Source organism: Octodon degus, unplaced genomic scaffold (genome assembly GCF_000260255.1).
Source record: "Octodon degus isolate 3935 unplaced genomic scaffold, OctDeg1.0 scaffold00002, whole genome shotgun sequence".
Lineage (NCBI taxonomy): Eukaryota > Metazoa > Chordata > Mammalia > Rodentia > Octodontidae > Octodon > Octodon degus.
The window spans coordinates 19,249,794-19,275,715 of NW_004524578.1; the positions used below are offsets into that span (position 1 = coordinate 19,249,794).

At 43.0% G+C, this 25,922-nt stretch overlaps 1 protein-coding gene across 2 annotated transcripts in view; it reads right to left on the minus strand.

The window, feature by feature from the left end:
* The window catches only part of LOC101564227 (AP-3 complex subunit sigma-2), a 51,452-nt gene that overhangs the window by 14,509 nt on the left and 11,021 nt on the right, over window positions 1–25,922 (minus strand). For both annotated transcript variants that reach the window (XM_004623300.2, XM_023710377.1), the window contains exon 4: window positions 15,975–16,046. In XM_004623300.2, coding sequence (XP_004623357.1) covers window positions 15,975–16,046 — 72 coding nt within the window. The remainder of the gene's footprint in view (window positions 1–15,974; window positions 16,047–25,922) is intronic.

Genomic DNA, 25,922 nt, shown 5'->3' on the forward strand with positions numbered 1-25,922 from the left:
AAACCCAAACAAACAAAAAACAAAGGAAAAGGGGAGGGAAAGAGATGGAAGAAAGGGACAGAGGATGAAAAAAGGAATTAAGATGTGTTGAGTACATGTAGCTACTCCACACAAGGGATGTACACATGACATACTACACAAATATACTAATAATTAAATAATTAATACAAAGGTCTGGGGATATAGCCATTACAAAAGGCCTTGGGTTCAACCCAGTGTCCACAAAAAATAAATATGAATTTTAAAAATGCTGGAGGTGGCAAAAAAAAAAAACCACCTTACAGAGACCAGGTGAATGTGCCCTGCCCCTCCTCCCCTCCAAAGGGCAAGCTTCCAGCAGGGTAAGACCTGGGAAGTGCTGGCTGTTCATATTATCATGGCTGTCCACGTATCTCTTGCCTCAGCCTCCCACATACTGGGGCTAGAAGCCTGGCTAGATTTTCTTTCTTCTTTCAGTTGAGTACTAGATGAAGCAGCTGGCTTGTTTAGGACCCATGCAGACTCAGGTTGGTTTTTTTGTTTTGTTTTGTTTTGTGCAACCGGGGATTGAACTTAGGCCCTTGCACTTGCCAGGAAAGCGTTTATTCCACTGAGCCATCTCCCCAGCCCTCAAGTTGGGTTTTAAGCATCAGAACAGTTCTTATGGGAGGCACAGGGCAGCAGAAACAAAGAAGAAGAGATCCAACCTCCCATCTCACCCTCACTCCAGGTGGACACTGAGTAGAACTGTGAGTGAAACCACCCTACATTCAGAACTTCTCTTTCTTGCTCTTGCAGAAAAGCTGAATGAGTTAGTGTGTTCATGTGACCTCACTGACCTACTGCACCAGGGTAATATGTTCTAGGTACTTACTCATTTTCACTTGAAGAATACAGAATCTGCAACATCTATTTTCAAATATGTTTAAAATCACAGAATGTAAATATTTTTTTTTTAAAAATCACAGAATGTGAAGAGGTGGGTGGAGGAAGTGAGGGTAAAATATGAACTCTGTTCTTGGAGTGCCTGGAATCAAGGAAGGAAGATAAAAGATGTACAGAATCCACGATAATAAAAGGAAGGCTGTAATATGTACCATGACCCAAGTACAAAATGCTGAGTTAGCTAGAGGGGCAGGGCCCTGAAACTAACTGGTGGACAGAGAAGACACCTGGGGCAAAGGGAACAGCAGTCACCTAGCAACTCACAAATTATACTTCATGTTCCAGCTTTTTTTTTATTTTTTGGCAGAACCGGGAATTGAACTCAGGCCCTTGCGCTTGCCAGGGAAGTAAATTCTACTGAGCTATCTCCCCAGCTCCCCGCCAATTTTTTTTTTTTTTTAAAGAGACAGGGTCTTATTATGTAGTCCACACTGGCCTTGGACTATGTATCCCAGGTTGAGCTCAAACTTCCAATAATCCTCCTGCTTCAGCCTCCCATGTACTAGGACTATAGGTGTACATAACCATGCCCAGCCTACAAGGAATTCTTTTTTTTTTTTTTTTTTTTGGTACCAAGGATTGAACTCAGGACCTTGTACTCACCAGGCAAACACTTAAGCCACTGAGCTATCTTCCCGTCTACCCTATCTTTTTGAAACACAGTTTGAGAATATTTATTTATTTATTTATTTATTTATTCTTTTGTGGTACCGGGGATAGAGCTCGCTTGCCAGGCAGGCACTTATGCTGCTGAGCCATATCCCAAGCCCTCTTTTTTCTTTTCTTTTCTTTTCTTTTTTTTTTCTAGCTAACTCAGGCTGCCTTGAGGGCAGGTCTGGTGTGGTTTGTGGAGCTGGGGATTGACCCTTGGTTCCCTGCACCTGACTGGGTTTGCCCAAGCAGACACTTTAAACAACTGAGCTAACCCAGTAGCCCTCAGGAATTCTTTAGTAAAAGGAGCACAACTGTATGCCTGTTAAGTATAACAGTTGACTGTAGCAAAGTGAGTTCACTGAATATTATTACTTCCCTTTCTTTCAAAACAAAATAAAACAAATTCCTATTAGGAGTTAGGGTTCTCTGTGCATTGTGTTGAGGGGGCAGTGCTGGGGATGAACTCAGGGCCTCAAGCATCCCCAATAGTGTTCAGCAACTAAGTAATGCCTTTAGAACATCTTTTTTGCTTTAAGATGTTCTAGCAGGACTCTTCTTTCTAGTCTACTGTTTCATCTTCCCTCATCTCAAATGCCAAATAATGCTGCAGGTTATGGAAAACGTAGACCTTGTCTTCCTAGATTTTATTAAAGCTAACAGAAAAGACCCACATATATCTTTCTCCTACTTAAAGCAGGAAGAGACACTACAGATGCTGCTGCACAGTGTACAGGAAACTGCAGGCCCAGAATCACAGCTTTGAATTCTGGCTCTGCCATATATTAGTTGTGTGACGTAGGAGAAACTGAGGCTTCCTAACTCTAAATCTTAGTTTGTTAATCTGTAAAATGGAGAAAACCACACTAAGTAGCTGCCGGGCCTTGCCTTCCCTCCCCTGTACTGGGGATTGAATCCAGAACCTTCACATTCCTAGTCCTTTTGCTTTTGAGACAGGGTTTTGCCAGGTTGCTTAGGCTGGATTCGAACTTGTGAATCTTCTTGCCTTAGCTTCCCACAGTGCTGGGATTACAGATGTGCACCACCGCATTTAACTACCAGACTATTCTAAGGAATAAAAAAAGATGCAGGAAACAAATGACACTATAGTTACTACATGCGTGTGGTAGACTGACAACTGGTACTCAACTGGTAACACCAAGTTGAACTGATCCAGTGTGGTGCTGGGTGTGGGAGGCCCACCTGAGGATTGTTGTTGGCAGTATAAGAGGCAGAACTGGAGACTAAGAGAAGCTATTGGAGCTGTTGGTTCTCCTGGGACTGTTGTTTCTCCTAGAGGAGCTTGTCTTGCTGGCTTTCCTGATGAACTTGGCTGTCCTCATGGTTAAAGGAGCTTGAGACCTTGTTGTCACTGAGAAAGACTATGATTCACTTCATATGAGCCAGACACTGCTATAGTCCTGTGCCTTACATGTTAAATGAGCCTTTAGACTCATTATACATAGGGCAGCCTGGGGCCTGCTGCACCTGTCACCATTTAGATGCTTGGTCATAAACTTATATAGAAAACTTACCCAAGAGGTTCCACGTCCCTGGAGCACAGCAGAAAACAGCAAGATTTGGGAAGGCTCTGGACGTCTTAGTATTTGACATCAAGGGGCTTCTGCATCAGTTTTATGGCAGTGATCCCCAACTTTTTTTCCACACACATGACAATTCACTTGCATAAAACAATCCACTCAATCACTCACTGTTCCTTAACATTCAGAAGTTTCAGAGGCAGATGTGGTGGTACATGCCTATAATCCCAGCACTCAGGAGGCTGAGGCAGGATTGTTGAGTTTGAAACCAGCCCAGGCTACAAAGCAAGCTCAAGACCAGCCTGAGTTGCATAGTGAGACCCTGTCTCAAAAAGACCACAAAAAAAAAAAAAAAAAAAAAAAATTGCAAGGAAGGACCAAGGCTGCCTCCTTCCCCTGACGATCCCTGCAGCAGGGGAGGGATTTTTTGAATTACTCACATAGGAATCAAGATGGTGGAGAACATGCTTCTAGATTTATCATTGGACATTTGCAGATAGGGCAGCTTGAAGGGGTGATTCTGGTAGGCACGAAGCAAAAATATGGACAATTCTGCCATTTATTAAACTAAGCAATTACTAATTCTAACACTCATAATAACTGAAGATTGTGTATTCACTGTATTTCATCAAATTCAAGACTTCACAGATTGAAAAACACTTTTAAGCTACTATAAGAGGAATAGTAATCAACTAAACTATGATATGCCACTGTTTATAAGACAAATCTAGGGCTGGGGAGATGGCTCAGTAGAATAAGCACTTGCCTGGCAAGCGCAAGGGTCAGAGTTCAATCCCCAGTTCTGGAAAGAAAAAAAAAAAAAAAGACAAATCTAGACTTCAGGTGTTAAAATCATAAATATGCCTCACAAAATGAGTGTAAGCATCAATGACATACGACACCCTGCTTTACAATGAAAGAAAACGGAGGCACAAGAAGCTGGTTAAGAGGGCTGCCTATGTCATACAGAACCCTGGTAAAGCCACAGAGCCACTTCACTGAGGAACATAGGGCTCCTGCTGAGTCCACCTAGAAGGCATTGCCTGAAGGAGCAAAGGCAAAGGGAGCGGCCTGCCTTGAAACTAGTTCAATACTCACAGGCCATGACCGCGGGAGTCAAGGTCTGACCAGAATCTGCTTTTTAAGACCAGGCCTCCTAGCTCTGCCACACAAAGATTATACCTGAAAAGTGCTTTGAAAATAAAGCCACAGAATGAGGAAGCACCTCTAATCCATGGCAACCAGTCAACTGTGGAAAGAGCACAGTTTGGCTGTGCTTGTTTGGCTGGCTGACAGAAGGTTACTATTTCCAACAGTTTACAACCAACTGGGAACAATCAGGATTGAACACTGGTCTTGCTGAAAATCTGAAAGGGCAGAGGGGGTATTGCTAGGCAGCACAGGTGGAGGCAGAATGAAGAGTTCACCTGGTATAGAGGGATGGAGAGAAGAAGGTCGGGGATGCTGTTGAGGATCCTGGTAGGGCAGGGGGAAGCCTGTGGACAGAAGATGGAAAGAAGGTGGAGCTCACTGGAAAGATCTGCTACAGTGAGTGAGAGTGGGGGTGCTTGGCACCCACCCACATAGTTAATGGGAAGAAAAGGAAAGGCAGAGGTGAACTGAAGAAAAAAAAAAAAACAGAAAGAGGTGGTGCCATCTAGTGATTGCATGGAAACAGGAGGCACAGTAGGCATTTTGGGGAGATTTCACCCCTTGAAGAAAGACGGTACCATAGGAGCCAGGAGAGTTAAGAAAAGACCAGAGAGTGGGGAGGGGTAAGTGGCAGGTGAGAAAGAAGGTGGAAAGAAGACACAGACAGGAGGGTTTGGTCTGAGGTGGAGGCAGGTCCTCCACATGCAAAAGGTTGCACTGGCCTTCAGTGTGGGTCCCAGTGAGATGTGGCTTTGTGGCCCATCTGTATCAAAGTAGGTAAGCGCTCAAGGTTAGAGGTCCTGTGAAAGGCCAGAGGGGTTCCTGGGACAGAGCAGTGGGAAAGGCGTCCATTTCCTGCTCATACTACAGGTAACAGCAGCCCAAGGGGGCCCTGGCCCATAAGCAAGAACATTCTGCTTCCCTGATCTTCCGTAGCCAATGCTAACCAATACTAACCAGAATAAACTCAAGTATGTGGGTTCTGGCTCTGAAAACGGACATAAGCATGCAGATTTTTCAAAATCCAGGTAATGTGTGGTTCTAGGCTCTACCAGGACCACAGCCTGTCCATGCCATCAGCAGTTGAGGCAGTGGACAGCATGGGCAACTGTCAGCCCTGCTGTCTTCTGAAATAGGCTCAACAGCTGCTTCTCCGTAAAAGTGGACCCTAAGTCTTGAAGTCATATGGAGAGATGATCACAAGCACCTGACATCTGAGACTAAGATGTAAATATAGTGGTTCTGCTTTCAACAGGCAGGTAGAGCCACCTGCTGCAGATTCAACCAAGTGTCAGAGGTACGCTGCAGCTATGACCATTGCTGTGCACACACTCCTTGCCCTCCCCACCAAGCTCAGGAGCTCGTCGCAGCTGCAGGGGTTCCCAGGCTCAGAGCGGACAATCTGTAGACAACCTATCTGTTTATCTGGCCTCCAGCTCAGACTTTGCCTTCCAGCAGGAGAGTGCAATTTAACTGCTCACTGTACTTGGCAATAAAGCTGAGAGGGAGGATGGTCTGTGTGGTTAGGGTTCTAGCCTAAAGGACCAAGGAAACATGGAAAATGTGCACATGGTGGAACCAGTTTAAGTCAGTCTCTGCACTTCTCTGGGGCCCTCTGAAGCAGTGATGACCTTACTAATCTCCTCCCAGGTCCTGCATCTCCCCACCTCCTCTCCTGTTCCCTCTCCCCTGGCCTGCTCTCCCGCAAACACAGCAGCCCTTCTCTTGCTTCAACATCTTAGTCCTTCAACATCTCTGTCCCCTCTTCTCCAGGAGCCACACAGCCCTCATTTCTTTTATTTCATTCAGATTTATACTCAAATGCTATCTTATCAGATGCCTTCCCTACTTGCACTATAAAACATCCGGTCACATCTACTCCTGCCTAGCTTTGCTGTATTTTCTTCTCAGTACTTATTGTGACCTAACAAATACTTGACTTTGTCTCCCTCTACTATGGAAGATTAACGAAGAAGAAATATTCATTAACTGTTTCCCTATCTATAGTGTTTGTGTGGGTGTGGTGTGGGTATTATATAAATTCAACAGAAATTGAATAACCAGTGTTTGTCACTGGACACAGTGGGAAAGCTGACGGTCTGATGCCACCCTTGCAGAACCAAGAGAACAATGAAGTGCTGCACCCAGGTCTGCCCAAGCACTTGTGCAGAACCCCTAAGCCAGGAGCCATCACGTGGGAGTTCCCAAGTAGCAGAGCTAGACTCCATTGGGCTGTAGAGTTTGTGCTCTTAACCATGCGAAGAAAGGAAAAATGCCACCTGTGTTAGATACAAGCAAAAGCTGTCCTGACAGGTGTATATCCTTCTGTGTAGAATGGAAGGGGAGGGCCGTGAGGAGCAGGGCCGTGAGGAGCAGGGCCATAAGGCTCTCCTCTGGACAGTGTGAAGTGCAGTGGGCTGGGGCGGGGGGCAACTGAGCAGTCAAAAGCAGGTAAGTAAGTAAAGTCAGGAGATTGCAGATTAAGAGAAAGTCTAAAAGAAAAAGAACAAAGATTGTTTAAGAGGTAAGAAGCCCAAAAGAACAAAGAAATGGCCAGAAAGGTAGGAAAAAAAAAAAAAATCCCAGATGAACATGTATAACATGAAAACTAAGAACAAAATATATTAAGAAGGCTGGCCACATAGCTCAGCAGATTAAAGTGCCTGCTTAGGCAGACACAGGGACAGGGTTCAATTCCCTGGAATGCCATGCTGGTATCAGCACCACTCCTGGGGTACGCTGAGATGGCAATTGAGACTGGGCATAGTGGCATGTACTTGTAATCCCAGTGCTTGGGAGGCTGAAAACGGGAGAATCACTATGAGTCTGATCTATGTAGTGAGACCCTGCAGACCCTGTACTAAATACATTAAAAAAAAAACAACAACAACAACAAAAAAAAAAAAAAACCAAAATATATTAAGAATGAGGACATGCTGAAACTGAGCTGGGTGAGGCAGAATTCCAAAACTCGAGAGGCCAAGGGCAGCCTAGGAAACAGCAAGACCCGTAGAGACAGCCTGAAGCAGAGGGTCCAGCACAATAGCTGCATAGTGCTTTGCCTTCTAGCTGTGGGTACCTTGAGAGCAGAGAATTTGTGTAAAAGACACTTTTTACCTTTACCATAACAGTCTTTGTAATTGTAGCTCCACACTTAGCATCACAGTGAATGATTCATAAATGTCCACTGTTTGTGTGATAACCACAGGAAAAAGGAGAAAATGCTCTCAGCTGGCCCCAGCGCATCACCAGGGCCAGCGAGCAGAGGTAAAGTAATGGCTTGGCCAAAGCCCTTGGGAGGAGGGAGGTCTGTGCCTCCCACATCCGGGAGCAATTTATTCTGTTATGGCAATGAAAACTCTTCAGTCATTTTAAATTCCTGTGGGATGTAAGATATAGACAGACACCAAACTCTGTTAGAAAAACTCTGTTAGAAAAAGCTGCTGCACAAGATATCTTTGCCTAAGATACAACCACATTTCTTTCCTATAAAAATCACTCCTAGGAAATTGATTGATGACGTGGAGTGTGCCTAAGGAGAGTCACATGAGGAGAAGACACTCTCTCAGGCTTTCACAGAGAGCACATTGGCCAAGCAATGGCCGTGACTCATCCACATGGCTGCACTGACAAAGGTTCTACAATCTGAGGTACAGGATCTCAGGATAAATCCTGAGGGCATTTCACTGACCTTCTCAAACCAAAAAGCTACAATTCTTGTTGCATAGGTTCTGCTTTACCTTGGTCTTAACCATCCAGTAGAAAAGTATGAAGATGAAATATAGGAAGTAAAGCCATGTTGTTATGTTGAGCTGTGGGGGACTCAGGTCAATAATTTCTGACATTGCCAATTAAACAGAAGACCCAATGCTATTATGGGCTTCTGTACTCTTTTAGAATATTTTGCTGAGTTTACACACCTATAATATTCAACAACGGAACTTAAAAAAAAATTGGGGTATAACTATGAATGTCCATTTTGTATCTGTGTATTCAAAGTGGTTGGGATAGATATATAATTGCATTCTCTTAATGAATAGAATGATTTTTTCTAATGGTGTTTGTACGTAGGATCACAAGTCTGCATCTTGTACAGCAATTAACCACTAAGAAGAATATATGCAGTGTATTATTTGTTGAAACTGTACTTTCGATTTGATTTGAAACTGTCTTATTGCTATATGTTTATCAATAAAACTTTGAAAAGAAAAAAAAAAAAGATGTCTAATCAAAAAAAAAAAAAATCACTCCTTAGGGCTGGGGAGATAGCTTAGTAGAATAAGCGCTTGCCTGGCAAGCACAAGGGCCTGAGTTCAATCCCCAGTTCTGCCAAAAAAAATCACTCTTAACCAGGCATGATGCCACACATCTATGCACTCAGGAGGCTGAGGTAGGACTGCTCTGAATTCAAGGGCCTGGGCTACATAGCAAGTTCAAGGCCAGCTTGGGCTATATATAGCAAGACTCTGTCTCAAAATACTAAAAAGAAAACAAGAATATTCCTCTAGTTTTCCCAAAAGCAAAACCTCTAGGTTCTCTCCTATAAAATGTCACTAAAGCAATGTTAGCTTTCTCTCTAAAAGAACAAATGAAAAAACTGTAGTAGCCATTAGGAATATTTAGAAGGGTTCCAGGCTCTCCTCCCTCCTGCGCACATGGTAAGACACACTTTCCTAGCCCCTTGGGTGTGAGCTTGTGACTTATGCTCAGCAGTGAAATGCGCATGTGCTGGGCAATGTCACTGTAGCAGCCCAAGCAGCCTGGACCTGAGAAGTACTGTGAGTAGAGACAACACAATGGCCACATATTATGAGTGAAAAACAATGTGAGCTCTTGGGATCTGGAAGCTATGTATTCCTGGGCCACACCTCTGACACAAACATCAGCCCAGCCAAGAGCTCCTATCAAGGGATCAAGGAGCTTCATTTTAAGTTTCTTTTCTAGTCTCAGAGGAAGACAGGGATAAGAGCAAGAACGAGAGAATTGAATCTCACTTCCAGCCTTTTAGAGCACTTACAAAGGAGCAACCAACGTGTTATACAATTTACTTCTATTGCAATTCAAGCAAACAATACCGCTGTTGATAAGCTCTGTTCTTGACTATAGCTGAGAGTTTTATTGAACAGGATGGATATCATACAGATAGCTCTAAAGGTTAACTTCTGCTGTTTTGTGTACACTATTCTCCTCTGCTCTTAATCAGTAATAAGGGCAACTAAACAAACTGAAGAGGCTCTCTGCAGCTCCACTCCAGCAAGAGTGCCTCAAAGCACATAAAGACCAAGCCAGGAAAGTGAGCTAAGCATTGTATGCAGAGAAAGTAAGTGTGGTCTGGAGCACTCTTAGGCCATACAGGTCTTGGGAACTTAAGAAATCATTCTTGCTCATCCCTATCAACTGTACTGAGGGAATAAGAAATGGGTCTAAGAAACAGTCCCAGCCAACATGGAGTGGAGATAACAGATGGAGAGTGATTCTGCCAGGGAATGTGAGATAATAAATTAAGTCCAACCCTGACACAAAAATCTATCAAGCACTATCAGACAAGTGCTGAAAATACAATGAGACACAAGGTCAGCCCTGGATCCTCTTCTGTCTTAAGCACTTCTAGAGAAGAGAAGCAGATGGCCAGGAATGGCCCATAGGCCAAAAAAGCAGCATCCATAAGACCAAAAACCTTCATGGTCCAGGCCAGGAGTGGTGAACCTAGCATGCAGCCAGCTGTTTGTTATCACTGAAAGCTCTAAAAGATCCACCATCACTGGTCTAACATAAAATGCTTCCTTCTTCATTAAAATAACACAAAATATGTATCTTTCACACTGCCTTCCACCTCTGGGGCCTGGCAGTCAGGACACCTGCTTCCAAGTCACCAGGGTGTGGAGGGCATGAATGTGCTTCATTATCACTAGATCTGTTCCCTGAGAGGACACTGGCAAACAGAACCCATCATTACTGTTTGTGACCTTTGTATCTTAGCACTCACAAGTTCAACTCTGAATGCTCAGCATTTTCCCCTTTCAGCAATATGTTCAGCAGCTTTTAATTCCATACTCTGTGGTTTCCTTCAGCTCAGACTCACCTGGGCTATACTCCAACTCTCTTAAGATTGCAGGTTGAAATCTATAGAGGACAATCCTATCTAGACCCTTGACACAGTTATTAAATTATAGCTCTGCTCACTGAATCTTTTTTTTTTTTTTTAAATTGAAACAGGGTCTCACTATGCAGTTTTGGCTGATCTTAAACTTAATATATAGGGCCAGAGATATAGCTCAGCAACTCAGTGCCGGTCTGGCAAGTGCAAGGTCCTGAGTTTGATTCCTATTACCCGCCCCCTGCCGCCAAGACAAACAAAAGAACTTATTATGTAGACTGACTTAAAACTATTTTATTTTATTTCTATTTTTCTTTTTATTTTCAAGCTATGTTTATATATAATTTATTTATTTTGATCTATTTTTTTGCAGCTAGGGTGGCCTTGAACTCATTTTGTAGACCAAGTTATCCTGAACTCAAGGGGACTACTCTTGTCTCTGCCTCCTGAGGCACCACATCTGGCTCTTTTTCTCTTAAAAAACAAAAAACAAACAACCCCACACACACACACAAAACAAACAAACAAAAAACACACCTCTCACCAAGTAGCCCAAAACTGGCCTTAAACTCTCAGCAATCCTCTTGCCTCTGCCTCTTGAATGTTGGGATTATGGGCCCTGCAGATAACTAAATTCTGAAGCCCCAGAGTTCCAAAGCCAGCTTTGCTGTTTATAGACACTCAAAACTCAGAATACTAGCTCAACCACCCAAAGTTTTCTTTAAACACAACTCAAATTACCATTAACACCAACAACTAATTCAGTCACTATGCTCAACTGTGTTTGGGGATTTCCACAAGCAGAGGCAAGCTAAGCTTGAAATAGCTGCCCCAGAGACCATGGCATCAGACCCTACTCTAGCCTCTAATAGTTTAAATCAAGACCAAGCTTATGAGCTCCAGTCCCAGCGAGCCTTTCCTCTGAATGTCCCACTCAGTAAAAGAAACCACATTAGATTCAGTGAGGAATATAACAGTACAAAAATAAAGACTGTTGAATGAATCAGGAAAACAGAAACATAAAGCTAAGGTCACACAAGAAATAGTTATTAGAAATAGTTATCAGAAACAGTATTATACACAGTGGTCCAAAGATATCAGACTGGCTGGGTGATGAGGACCAGTTTATGGGCAGAACCTGAGCTAGGCAGGAATGAGAGGCAGGAGCCAATACAGAAAAGATGTACAGTCAGAGCGCTTAGCCAGAGCACAGGCCGGAGCTACCAGAAGTACCTGACCAGAAGTCACAGTACTGAGCGCCAGGAAAGCATAGGGTCAAACAGAGACAGTTTTGAATGCCTGGCCAACGGGTCAAGCCTAGTCCAGAGAGTGGCTTAGGAAAATTAACTATGGTGTGTAGAATCAACCAGAGAGAATGGCATTAAAAAACCTAATAAAAATAGCTGGGCATGGTGACATATGCCTGTAATCCCAGCACTGGGAGGCTGAGGAGGAGGACTGTTTCAAGTTCAAGACCAGCCTAGGCTGCACAGTGAGACCCTGTCTCAAACAAAACAAAACAAAAAACTCAATAAACAATTGAAATCTAGAAACATAATAATAGTTTTCTTTTAAATTTATGTATTTAGTAACAGGGTCTCACTATGCAGCTCGGATTCCTAGCTGATTCCTAGCTGATCCTGCTGTTTTCAACCTCCCCAGTGCTGGGATTATAGGCATGCACCAACAGGCCCAGACTGAAACATAAGAATTAAAGGCAACACCTGACCCATAACTGAAACTGGGATTTTATAACCATGATCTATAATGTGACATATATGTAATATTTTATTATATATGATATACACATATATATGTCACTGTTGGGCAATGTAAATGTGAACTATATTGGAAAGCAATATTCATTAATGTCAATTGCAAAAGTACATTAAATATATATCAGAATGAGACAATTTTTTGTTTGGTTTCCTTTTGAGCCAGGGTCTCACTATATGGTCAGGCTGTCTGGCAGCAGGAATGCGGTGGTGTCTAGTCTTTCCCTAGCCTGCTATTGAGGTACATGCTTGCACCAGGAAGGTCACAGGACCTAGAGAGCTGGGAACTGGTGGAATTTCTGACCGTGATGTGGGAGAGTCTGCAAGGAAGACACAGAACTCAGTGATGTTTTATGGCCTTGTGATGATGGCCTGCTGCCTATATAAGTAAAAGAAAACACAAGCAAAACCTTGTGTCTTTTATCAATAGAAGATATATCTGAATTAGCATCTACTTCACATGAAGACAAAGATAAGTCTGAAATTGCACCCAGAGAAAGTCCCTTCAGGAAACACCTTCAGACAGTCTCCAAATGACTAGGGCGGGCAGACTGGCTCTGTCACTGTCACTTCAAACCCCCAGTGAGATAAACAGTCATTTCCCAACACCACATGAACAACTAAAAATAAAGTTTTGTGGGGTATTTTTGTTTGTATGTTCCTGTCTTTTTGTTTTGAGACCAGGTCTCACTCTGTAGCCCAAGCCAACCCTAAAGTTGCTATGTTGCCCCACTTGGCCTTGAACTCGAAATCCTCTTACCTCAGCCTAAGCACTGAGACTACAGGTATCCATCACCACACCTGGCTAAAAATAGTTCTATAAACTGTAAACAGAACCTACAACACCAGCAAAATACTTTATACAACTCATGTGAAGATATGACATATAAGGAAAGGGACATTTTTATGGCCTTTTATTTCTTCTTAAAGCCATGTCTGATAAAATAGCTAGGACTGGATTACTTTACTGCCCCATCAGACAACCTCATGAATATTTTAAAAGCAACATAAGAATGAGACAAAAAGTGATGATTACCTCAGCAGAAGGAAAAAATTTTGATAAATTTTAACATCTTTTTACTATTTAAATCCCTTAGCCTGCTGGGTGTGGTGGTTCACTCCTCTTATCCCAGCACCAAGGAGGCTGAGACAGGATGATGGTCATGAGTTTGAGGCAAGCCTGTGCTACCTAGTGAGTTTAAGGCCAGCTCTGAACTACACAGTGAGACCCTGTCTCAAAATATAAAAAAAAAAAAAAACCATAAAAGCCCTTAGTCACCAGTAAGAAAAGGGAAGAAGCATATTTATAAAACAAGCTCTAGCAAATACTACACTGCACAGCAAAGGACAGAAGGGCCCTAGGAAACCAGGGACATGACCTGCTGCCCTCCCTGCTTGTATTCCACCCACCCTGGAAATCCCTGGTCAGCAAAGAAGACAAAACAGACACAAAGGGATGAGGTTTGTTGTTTTTTTGTCTTCTTGAGACAGTGTCTTGCTATACAGTTCAGGGTGGCCTTGAACTCACTTTGTAACCCAGGTTGGCCTTGAACTCACAGTAATCCTTCTGATCCTCCTGCCTCAACCTCTCAAGTTCTGGGATCACAGATGTGTGTGCCACCATGCGCAGTTTAACCATACGGATCAAAGCAAAGTAAGTAAAATTTCTACAGATCAAATATGAAAATCAGCATCTTTAACACAACTAAGGGAGGCTGTATCCATCCTTCCATAACCACAGAAGCAGGAGAAAAGCAACATTTGTGCACAGGGTCCTATAGTGTTACCTACAAGTAACACAGGTCACATCTACATTTCATTACCTACATTCACATAGCTATACCTAAGATACAGATAGATAATTTCATCCTGTATCCCAGAAGGGAAAGAATTGGAAATCACTTTGTCAACAATACAGAGAACATATCTTCTGGTCGGGATATGAGGCAGTGAGAACACTTACCCCAAATGGTGCGACTATAAACTGACACAACACTGTGGAAGAGGCTACTCACAAAAAAAAAGAGTAATTCTCGCAAATAATATCAAGCAAAGAAGTAACTGGGATTCTGCATGTCTCCTCAGAAGCACACTCAGGGCTGACTACACCCTGAGAAACCTGGCTGCAGGGAACGCTGTACTCCCAGAGAAGGGAGCAGCACCGAAGCCCACCTTTGCAGCACACCCACAGCTGTCTCTCTGTCACTGGGCACTTGACACTAGCAGACAAGCTCTTACAGACAGGTGCCACACAGAGGCAGCTAAGCACTCTGGGTTCCTCTTTGCTGGTAAGCTACATTCACATTGTTGGGTACAAAGGGACAGCACTGAGAGGAGGGGGTGAGCAGTCACCTTGGCAGAGTCCCACCACAGGGACAAGGTGGAGGTGAGAGACCTGTGTCTTCCATTGTCTTGTTTGGAAAACTGCCCTTGTCCCAGTAAAATCTATCCCTTAATCTATATATTGAAAAATTTATCCCTGGCCCAATGAGTCATGGGCAGTATCCACAAAGGACACCAGTTTGAACACCACGAGGCAGCTCCTTACGTAACACTTCAAGTTTCACAAAAATGTTTCAAAGTAAGAACAGTAAGGCATATAACCCTTGTTTTCCACTAGTACAGAGGGGAAGCCAATTTGCATGATGGGTGTCCTTGACAGAAATGAATGGGGTAAGAGCACCATAGCTCAGGGGTATAGCGCCTGTCTGACATGGACAAGGTCCTCAGTTCAGTTTCTGGTACCAAAAAAAAAACCTCTGCCGAGCACATTCTACTCCTCATGCCTGTAAGGACCTGAGGCTGGACAGCTGGGGTTTCTGGGATGAATTTAAATGAAAGGGCAAGCTAGTGATACCTCAAGAGCTTCAGGGAGCCCAGTATCTACAGAGGAAAAAGGAATCTGTGATTCTCCCAAGCCTGGCAGCTGCTGGAGCCCAGAGCTGAACCGGTGCTGGGAGAAAAGGCCATTCCTTTTCACCAGCCCAACAGGACCTTGATACCTGACAAGTCACTGAAACTGAAGGCCTTGCTGCACATAGCAATAAAGTCCTCCAGATGACAATGCCAGCTACAATGAACCTGAGATATGGAACTGCTTTGTCATAATAAAAACAAATGACTAAAGAGCACTGCCTGGAAATGAGCAGCAGCCTCCCCAAAATCCTAACTCCTTCCAAAGGCCACAGACTAGAGTGACAACAAGCAGCTGAGTCACTGAGGAATATCACCAAGATAGCATGCACCCTCCTGGAAAAAACAAAACCAACATTCCATCCCAGCTCTCTGGCTCCCTCCTGGGTTTAATCTGGCAATGTCCTAGCAAAACAAACCTTAGACACTTGAGGCCATTTCAATTCTGCCACCACCACGTATGCTTCCCTCATGTCATTTGACCTGACAGTATTTACAGATATATTAATTACTATCTCTTTCCTGAGGAGAGAGATAAATTTTACCTGAGTTATATATTCCAAAGTTTCACTATCACTGACCTAGGGTTAGCAAACTCATTTAATAACACAAAACTGTCTCTCACCTTTGTTTCGGTAGCCAGTTATTCTACTGTCATTGCTGCCCTATACCAAGCACTCTGTCTGTGAACAGAGGAACCATGATACAGAACCAGTAGTAATCTTGCAGTACATGTTCAAACTATTACAAGCCAGACATTATAGCACACGCCTGTAATCCCAGCTCTCAAGAAGTATGAGATCACACAGCAAGTTGAAGGCTGGTATGAACTACATAGTAAGGCCCTATATAGGCAAATAAACAAAAAACTGGTAACAGTTTAGCAAAAGACACTCCAGCTTATGAAGTTACTGAACATACCTTATCCATATGGAAGATCAAATCCAATTCACAAACATTTTCAAAACACTTATCCAGAGTCTCCACAAAAACCTAGAAAACGAGAGAAGGATAAAGAGAAATAAGGGCCTGGGAAGATGGCTCAGTAGGATAAGCACTTGCCCGGCAAGTGCAGGGTCCTGAGTTCAATCCCCAGTACCGCAAAAAGAGAGAGAGAGAGAGAGAGAGAGAGAGAGAGAGAGAGAGAGAGAGAGAGAGAGAAATAAGAACAGATTCAAATATGTCATACTTCAAAATAACAGAGAATCCTGGCACTATTTATACTGAATCTCAAAAATAAACAAACGAACTCTCTCTTTTGTTTCCTGCAAAAGCTGACTATTCTGCTTATCCCAGTTCAGGGGGACCATCTAAGACAGGAAAACCTTGTTGATTTGATGTATCGATATAGCCACAAAATTTTCATTATTAGCCTTAACATAGTTCTATCTGTTCATTTAACAGTAACTTGAAAATATCTGTGGCATGGCTTAATGACAGCACTTAGGGGGCTGAGGCAGGAAGAGTTTAAAGCCAGCAGGCCCTGTCTCAACCCCTCTGCCCAAATCTATGAATCAGTTTGATACAGATGTATACAATTTTAACTTTTTAGTATAACATCAGAAAATGAATGTTTTCATATGAATGTTTATAAATGAATAAGTGAAATAATCAAATAAACTCTATCCAAATATCATCTTTGTTCCTGTGGTGCTGGGGATGGAATCATGACCTTGTGCATGCCAAGCCAGGCAAAGGCTACCACTGAGCTATTTCCTCCAGCTCTTCCTGTCCTTTCTTATCTCTTTCTCAAGAGAATGACCTAATGTCAACAGAGTCCCTGTCATCAATGTCATCAGTTGTTTAGCACTGCATGAAAATGCGTTTTATGCCTGTGATCCCAGCACTAGGGACACTGAGGCAAGAGGGTCACTGCCTTGATTTCAAGGTCAGCCTGAACTGCACAAAGCCCTGAGTTCAATATGCAGGACCACATACATACACACACACACACACACACACACACACCCCACAAGGAAAAAGCATTTCCTCACTTCACAGCCCTAACCAGTCTCTCTGGAGAATGATGTGTGCTGGACTCTCTCCCTTTCATCTTTTCTCTCCCATGGGCCATCTCTGCTCAATCTGAAAAAAACTACCTAATCTTTCAAGTCTTCAACCATGATTTGTTTCCAGCTCCCGTCTGTTATTTATTTATTTATTTATTTATTTACTTACTTACTTACTTACTTAGAGACAGGGTCTCACTTAGTAGTCCTGGCTGGCCTCGAACGCAAAGCTATTCTCCTGCTTCAGCCTCCCAAGTGCTAGGATTACTGGTGTATGCCACCATTCCTGGCTCCAAATTTTTATTTATTTATTTATTTTTATTTTTATTTTTATTTTTTTGCGGAACCGGATTGAACTCAGACCCTTGCACTTGCCAGGGAAGCACTTATTCTACTGAGCCATCTCCCCGGCCCCAAACTTTTTTTTTTTTTGTGGAACCAGGGATTGAACTCAGTTCCTTGTGCTTGTCACGCAAGCACTTACTCTACTGAGCCATCTCCCTAGCTCAAATTTTTAATTTCTAAGCAATAACTTTGTTCTTAGTATTTCTATCTGTTAAGCACCCATCTTTCTTTTTTCTCTGCAGCTTTAAGGACAGGCTGTTTGGAGTTTTTTTAGTTTTCCTTTCTTTGCATGGTGTCCACTTCATCCAAGATGCTTTTTACTTTTTGTTCATTTTGTCTCTTTATTCCACATTACAAGTGTTCATCAGCTGCCTTGTTTTTCACTCATAAAAATAAAAGGCTGATTAGAAGAGCTCTACAATCATGTCTACAGGTTGAGGATTTCCTCAGTCCCTGTAAATTTTCTTTTTCGTTACATCAGTCAGATTTACCAGTGGAATCATGTGCTCTCCAGCCTGGAGAGTAAAGGACCGGAGAAAAGATGTGGGTCTGAGTAGAAGGTGGGCTGGAGAGAGGATCAGGACACACACAGTCACTTAGTCCCCTGCCCTGTCCCGTATTAAGTATGAGCCCTGGTGCCCCGAGACTTCCTTCACTCTCTGCAGGGAATAAACCTTGAGTTTTGTGCTTTGGAAAGAGCAACTGAGCTGACAACTGGAACTGGAGAAGGAACAGAGAAGGATTAATTGCATCTTGGAGGCTTTCTCTGTCCACTTCACACTGAGTGAGGCCAATGTTTTTCTTACTTATTTTGAGAAAAGGTCTTGGGAACTCACTAAATTGCCCAGATTGAGCTGGAACTTAAGAGTCTCCTGCCTCAGTCTTTCAGAATGTTGGAATAATAGGCATGCACCTTTTTTTTTTTTTGTACCAGGGAGCAAACTCAGGACCTTGCACATGCCAGGCTGGTACTTATGCTGCTGAGCTATCTCCCCAGCCCATGCACCTTATTTTTTTAATCTGTAATCTGTACTGAGAAGACAATAAAAGTATATAGGGTCCTGCTATAAAAAATCATCCCTAGATATGACCTACCTTTGATCACTGGCAGCAACAATGAGCCTGAATTTATAGCAAAGGTAACTCAAAATTTAGATTAAATAAAAACTACATATAGCTTGTAACCAGTTAAAAGATCAACTATATCTGCAGACATTCCTGCACACACATATAACCCAGGAATGTACTAACTACCTCTACAAGTTTCAGAAATCCAACCTTAGATTTACTGAAAAATTTACCTGGACCAGACAGCTTACTCTGAAGACAACAAACTCAAAGCCCTGCTCTGGTCACTCTGGATGCTGGCCAGTGCATACACAGCTGAAGCCTGAGGACATCATTCACAGGATTGCTCCATACCTATCCCCCTCCCCTTGATTTTTGAGTCTTTTTAGGCTGCTTACCCTTGTCCTTGCATCCTGCCCCTTGCTAGCTATGCTTTTGCCTTAAACTCTATGGACAACTGCCCCAAGAAAATATAACAATCAACCAAATACTTGACCAAGATTTGATGAGTATTCAAGGCTCACTGGACACTCTCCTAGACCAGATTAAATCCCTCACTATATTTCCAGAGTAATGTTACAGAAGAGACAGGCCTAAATTATGTCTCTTCCTAAAAAGCAACTTAGAGAAAAACCACAATAAGATAATCCTGGGGACCTTGGCTAGGGCCACTGACAGCCCTAATGTTACTGCTTCTGGTTGAGCCTTGTCTCGGAAGATCACATGTAATATGCCCAAAGATTGGTCGGGGAAAATTAAATGAGGGGGAAAATATGCCAGTATTTTTGTTTCTTAGTTTCCTAGGCAATAGTTCTTGTTGCAGTTCTGGTTGCTTATGTCTCCTAGAATAGCTGGTCACTGTGATACATAACTGGTCATTATGATGCACATGGTAAGAACCAATTCCCAACTGATAAATCATTCTCTGTACTTCCTGCTTGCTTATCCCACATAAGTTCCAGACCAGCAGAGATGAGGGCCTGATATTGTGAGAATGATCCTGATCAGTGCCAGTCAATGTAAATAAATCTGTCTCCAAATACTGGGTGTTGGGCTGGCGAGAAAGCTCTGCTGACTAAGCACTTGCTTAGGCAAGCACAGGGACCAGGGTTTAATCCCTGGCACCACATGTTGGGCCAGCCCTGCCCCCTAGTGCGATGAGCTAGCCACCAGTCAGGGTGTGGTGGTGCATGCCTATAATCCCAGTGCTGGAGAGGCTGAAAACAGAAGGATCACTATGACTCTGAGCTGCGTAGTGAGACCCTGTAGCAAATACATACATTTTTAAAAATTTAAAAATACTGGATACTGTTTTGGTGCTTCTTTTTGCTGCTACAATATGAACATGCAATTACTGGCAAAGGTGGTATTAAGTTGGTGAGGAAAAGATGAACTAGTTGATGGCATTGAGAGTTAACACTTTTTTTTGTCTTTCTGAGACAGGGTTTCACTATGCAGTTCAGGCTTCCTTAAACTCACTTGGCAATCTAGGTGGCCTAGAACTCAGTGATCCTCCTGTCTTAGCCTCTCAAGTACTCAGATTACAGCTGTGCACCCACCTCCCTCCCCAACAAACATGTTTTGTTTCATTTTGTCAGTTTGAGACAGGGTCTCGCTATGCAGTTTATTTTATTTTTTTATATTTTAGGGAAAGGTCTACAGGGTATTCAGGGCCTCAGTACTAGATCAGAGAACTCGTAGTGATCTGCCTGTTTACAGCCTCCCAAGAGCTGGGATTAGCCACCATGCTGTCTCAAATGCTGTCTCAGCGTACCCTGGGGTTGGCAGTGGGGCCAACAAAGCTAGCTTGGGGATTGCTTTAATCCACTGAGCTATTTGGACATCCCTTGCTAAGCAGTTTATACTGGCCTTGCGCTCACTTTGCAGCCCAGGCTGGTCTGGAACTCAAAATTTCTCCTGCCTCAGCCTCCCAAGTGCTAAAATTACAGGCATGTGCCACCACACCCATCTCTAAACAATTTATTGAAAGCAGAACTTCTAAATTTTCCTCTTTCCAATTTTGAGGGGAAAAATAGTTACCTATCTCAATGTAGACATAAAAATACCTTACTATGCCTCAGGAATTTTTTTTTTTTTTTTTTTTTTTTCAGAACTGGGGACTAAACTCAGGACCTTGTGCTTGTCAGGCAAGCACTTACTCTACTGAGCTATCTCCCCAACCCTGTCAGGATATTATTGAGCTAAATGTAAAAACAAAACTTAAGAAAGCACTGGTGGATGCCCCAGGTGCCACTGGGTTCCCCTTGGGGACGAATGTTTGCAGAGTAGGATACACTGGACTCTAGCTCTGGCACCTGGGGTGTGTGGTCTGTGTGAGGGAGACCATACTTTGCAGCAGGGCTGTGCCAAGGGGCTCTTTTCATTAATAAAACAAAGACTGGGTTCTCCCATAGGCCAGTGCTACAGAACAAGATGAATCAGGGGCCAGGGAGATAACTCAGTAGAGTAAGTGCTTGCCTGGCAAGTGTAAGGGCCTGAGTTCAATCTCTGGTTCTGGAAAAAACAAAAAAATAATGAATCAGCCCCCCATAGATGCTACTAAACAGAGACAAGAGAGAGCAGCAGATGTATCTTTCTCAACTATCTCTGAGAACCTCAAAACACTGTTATTCAAGATTGCCATCAAGGTCAGGAGAAAGGAAGAAAACAGAGCTGGCAGGGCCAAGGAGCATGGTAATGGGCTAAGAGCCTGCAATGAGGACAGGGCAGACTCAAACAGGAAAAAAGTCAGCCTCTACTTCATTAAGGTGAGAAGGCAACATTGAAAATAAATCCTCTTGCTGGGTGTGGTGGCACACACCTGTAATCCCAGCATTTAGGAGACTGACCAGGATATCACAAGTTCAAGGCCAGCCTGCTTGGGCTACAGAGTGAGTCTAGGACAGCCTGAACTACATAGTAAGACTGTCTCAAAAAACAAAAAAATAAAAAATCCTCTTGCTGGGCAAGTGGCACATGCCTGAAATCCCAACACTCCGGAGGCTGAAGAAGGATCACAAATTCAAGAGCAGCCTGAGCTACACAGTGAGCTCAAGGCTAATTTAGATTACATAGTGAGACCGTATCTCAAAATACAAAAAATAATTTCTAAAAACACCTGCCTGAGAAACACATGACAAAGAATATCCTTCTGATAAAAGAGGGATTAAATTCCTGAGAATGGTAAACAGACACAGGTGAATAAAAAAAATCATCAAATTTCAGGTCTGGAGAAAGATATCATCTCAGAAGAAACAAGAAGTAGAATAAGTCCCAAGCCAGAAGCAGAGTGAGGAAAAATCATGAGCCAGGAACAGAGAAAGAAAACTGCAGATCTGATTCTGCTCCTGCTCAAGATAAACCACAGGCCCATGCACACAAACAGTAGGTACAAAGAAGTCAAACAAGTATTACCAGGTGTGGTGATGCAGGAGCATCACCAAGAGTTCCAGGACAATCTGGGTTACATAGTGAGTGTAAAGCTAGCCTTAACCACAGAGCAAGACTCTGTCTCAAAACAAAAAAACTGATGAGTGTTAAGGACTGAAAATTACAAGTTTAGGGCAAGTAAAGCTTGCTCTTGTTCTGCCCTTGAACCAGACTGGACCAAGGAAATGCTCTGTTCTTTTCTGGTCACAGCTGAAAGCCCTAGACTAATGACTGTTGAGGGGTTCACACAGCAAGATAAGCCGCTGGCTGGAGAGGAAAAGGCACCTGGGAAACTACACTCTCCTCATTGTCCCCGTCTCACCTTTGTCTTTGTCCTTGTGAGAATGCATTGTTCTTCTTCCTAGCCCGGAGTAGTTGCCATTACTGTGCTGGAAACACCCACTGCCTTCACCCAGTGTCCTTGACTCAGATGTAATGAATAAACACCAAGGTTCTGGCTACCTCCTGGCCTTGTGTTCTCCAGAACAACTCCACACCTTGCCTGCACCTCTATTTTGTCTCTCTTGCTCCTTTTTGCCATAACTCTACACAGGAGATCAGGAACTAACTGCAGCAGTCCCCATTAACTGATGCAGTTCCATTAACTGATGCAGTGGGAAAGGTCCCCAATAAGGAAGCATTGAAAAATGAAAGAGGCTGATGAGATAGCCCAGTGGCAAGCTCAGACAAGCTTAGGCAAGGGCAGGAATCACAGTTTGATCCCTGGCACCACATGCTGCACCAGCCCTGACCAGGGTGGGCTGAGCAGACCACCAAAAAAAAAAAGAAAGAAAACAAAAGAAAAGAAAAAAGGCAAATGAAGAAGACTGAGCTGAAGTTTAAACTGGATTTCTAGTCTGCCTCCCCTCACAATCAGAAACACAGAAATGCATGCACAAGAAGCTTTAAATAAGAGGCTAGAAAGACTAAGGTATCAAAAGAACAAGAAAAAGAAATGGCTGAACTTCAAAAACAAGGAAGGGTTACTGCCCCAGGAGGCTTTGTTCCCAAAGCAGCCTCCTTGTTGGCATCAGGAACTGGCTAAGTGCTCATCAGCTATGAAGTTCTCATGGTGGCACCAGACCTGCAGCTCTGGCAGGGACAGCTGTACCTGGCTATCATGACCAAGCTTGAAATCCAACAAAATCATTAAACAACAGCAAAGGAGGAAAACCCCTTGAAAGACAAGAAATACAGAGCAAATTCCAGCCTGCTGGGGTTCAAGAACTGGATTTTGAGGGCTAGGGAGATAGCTCAGTAGAATAAGTGTTTGTCTGGCAAGTGCAGGGTTCTGAGTTCAATCCCCAGTACCACAAAAAAAAAAAAAAAAAAAAAAAAAAAAAAAAAAAAAAAAAAAAAAAAAGAACTGGATTTTGAAAACAAGGACTAAAACAAAAAGAATGCTACTAAGATGAGCATGAAGCTGGATGGAGTTCAGCTAGTGAAGGAAGTTACAAGGCTTGGAAGGAAGCACTAAGAAGTACTGAAAAATCAAGACGCTCATACGACATTGCAACATCACAGACCCACATGGAAAGAGCAGTGGGACCAGGTTTCATATCTCCACCATGAGGAACAGAAGCCATCTGAGACAGATCACAATGAGTTTGGGACCTTAGGACGGCTTGCCAGTCATCTTCCTATCTTGGTATGGCTATCACTATTTTTTCAGTTTTTAAGAAAACTGCGTAAAAGGTACAAACTCACATGGTACAATCGTCGTCATTATTAACACCCATAACTTGTTTAATCTGGTAACAGTGAAACTCGATGCCCATTTGCAATTACTTTAACTTACTAAAAAACAAGATTTCTTCTTAAATATATGATAAATGATATAGGTGTTAGCACTGTAACTACATTAAACTCACTCTCACTAAACTCAAACTAGCTAAGTGTTGTGTTGTGTGCCTGACATCTCAGCACTGACTCAGGGAAGTTGAGGCAGAACCAGGGATTGAACTCAGGCCCTTGCACTTACCAGGCAAGCATTTATTCTACTGAGCTATCTCTCCGGCCTTTTGTTTTCTTTTCTTTTCTTTTCTTTTCTTTTCTTTTCTTTTCTTTTCTTTTGTTTGGCCAGCTCAGCCAGCCTGTTCTGATGATTGAACCATGCTCCCCTGCAGCTGCTTAAGCTTGCCCAAGCAGGTACTTTAGACCACTGAGCTATCTTGCCAGCCCGAGCCTGGGCGATTTAGCAAGACCTTATCTCAACAACAACAACAAAAAAAAAACAAGTGGGCTGGGAATATAACTCAGTGGGAAAGTCCTAGGTTAAATTCCTAAAAGTGACAAAAACAAAAAAAATCTTTAAATGATAAAAGGAGTTTTCAGGGGACTACCCGCTCGGGCCCCCCTCCTGTCCCTCTCTCAGACAGAAGCTTTCTTCCCCTCAATAAATATATTCTGCTCATAATCTCTGTTTGTTCCTAAAATTCATTCTTCAGTTTTAGAGAACATGAACTCGTCCAGGTCAGGTCAGGAGATCATTTTTCCCCTATGTTATTTGGAGGTACCCAGTATCATTTGGAGGTCACCCACCTGAGATCAGTTTTTCTCCCTGTCATTTGGAGGTTCCACCAAGATCATTGGGCAGAGATTCAAAGCTGTAATGAAAATGCCTAGTGTCTATTGAGGGCCTTTAGATAGAACCTCTGAAGAATATATCTGACTTCCAGTCAACAACTATGACCCCTTTCAGCCTGAAGAAGTTAGAGCAGTCCGCAGTTTGGGTTCCTTCTTCAGAGGGGGGAATGTTGCAGGCAGCCAAATTAGATAGAAATATTATAGGTAGTCAGACAGGGTCAGGCCCTCAAGGAGACAAGATAGAAGGCAAAGTGACCTTGCAACCTGGGAGAGACAGACACTCCTATATGGGTCACACCTCAAGACCAAGACAAAAAAAGGAAACACAGCTACATACTTCCCTAGGAATGGGCATTAGGGATTGATACCCTAAACAGGTATCAATCACCTTGAAAGAGCCCAAATGTCATTAGCCCAACCCCCAACAGGAAGAAACCCTGTCCCGTGTTCATGCTTGCTTGCTACATGACTCGCTTCCTCATTTGGTCCTGGATTTAATCAATTTTACCTAAGCAATGGTGCTTATAATCTCATTGATTGACTAAAGTTTTGTCCACCTCATGCCCACCTAAGTGAGTTCCCATGTCTTCTCCACCACCTTAGACCCACTTTATCACATGGTTTTCCTCTATAAAAGTCCATAGAAGAGACAACTCCCTGGGGACTACCCACTCGGGCCCCCTCCTGTCCCTCTCTCGGACAGGAGCTTTCCTTCCCTCAATAAATATATTCTGCTCATAAAAAAATAAAATAAAAATAAAAGAAGTTTTCATAGTCCATGAATTGTACCTCTGAAAACTATAAAAGTTACAAACAGGGGGCCAGCAAGGTATCTCAGTGGTCTAAAGTGCCTGCTTAGGCAAGCTTAAGCAAGCATGCAGGGACCACACTTCAATCCCTGGCACTATATGCTGCACCAGCCCCATCCCCAGAGCAGGCTGAACCAGCCACAAAAAAAAAGCTGCAAACAGAATGAAATCTCATACAGTCAGCCTCTGTATTTATGAGTTCTGTACCAGCAGATCTAACCAGCCGTAGAACTGAAATATTATTTTTCAAACGTGTACTAAACATGTAGATTTTTTCTTGTCACCGTACCCTAAACCATACAGAGTAATAATCTCTTATATGTTACTGGACAGCATTAGGTCTGAGAAATGTCCTGCAGGTGATTTAAAGTACATGTGAGAAAGCTGTTGTATATGAGGACACTACCCCATTTTACACATGTAGGATCAATCCCTTCAGCAGATATTCAAAGACAAGTGTACACGGATATTTTTGTATGCTATCTTTTGTGCCTGCATTTGTACTTAACCTTAGCACAGTTATTTTCATCTCCTGAAACATGAAAGAAATGTATATAGTCTTTGGAAGATCTGACCTCTAAAAAATGAAAGGAAAGAAGGAAGGAAGGAAGGAAGGAAGGAAG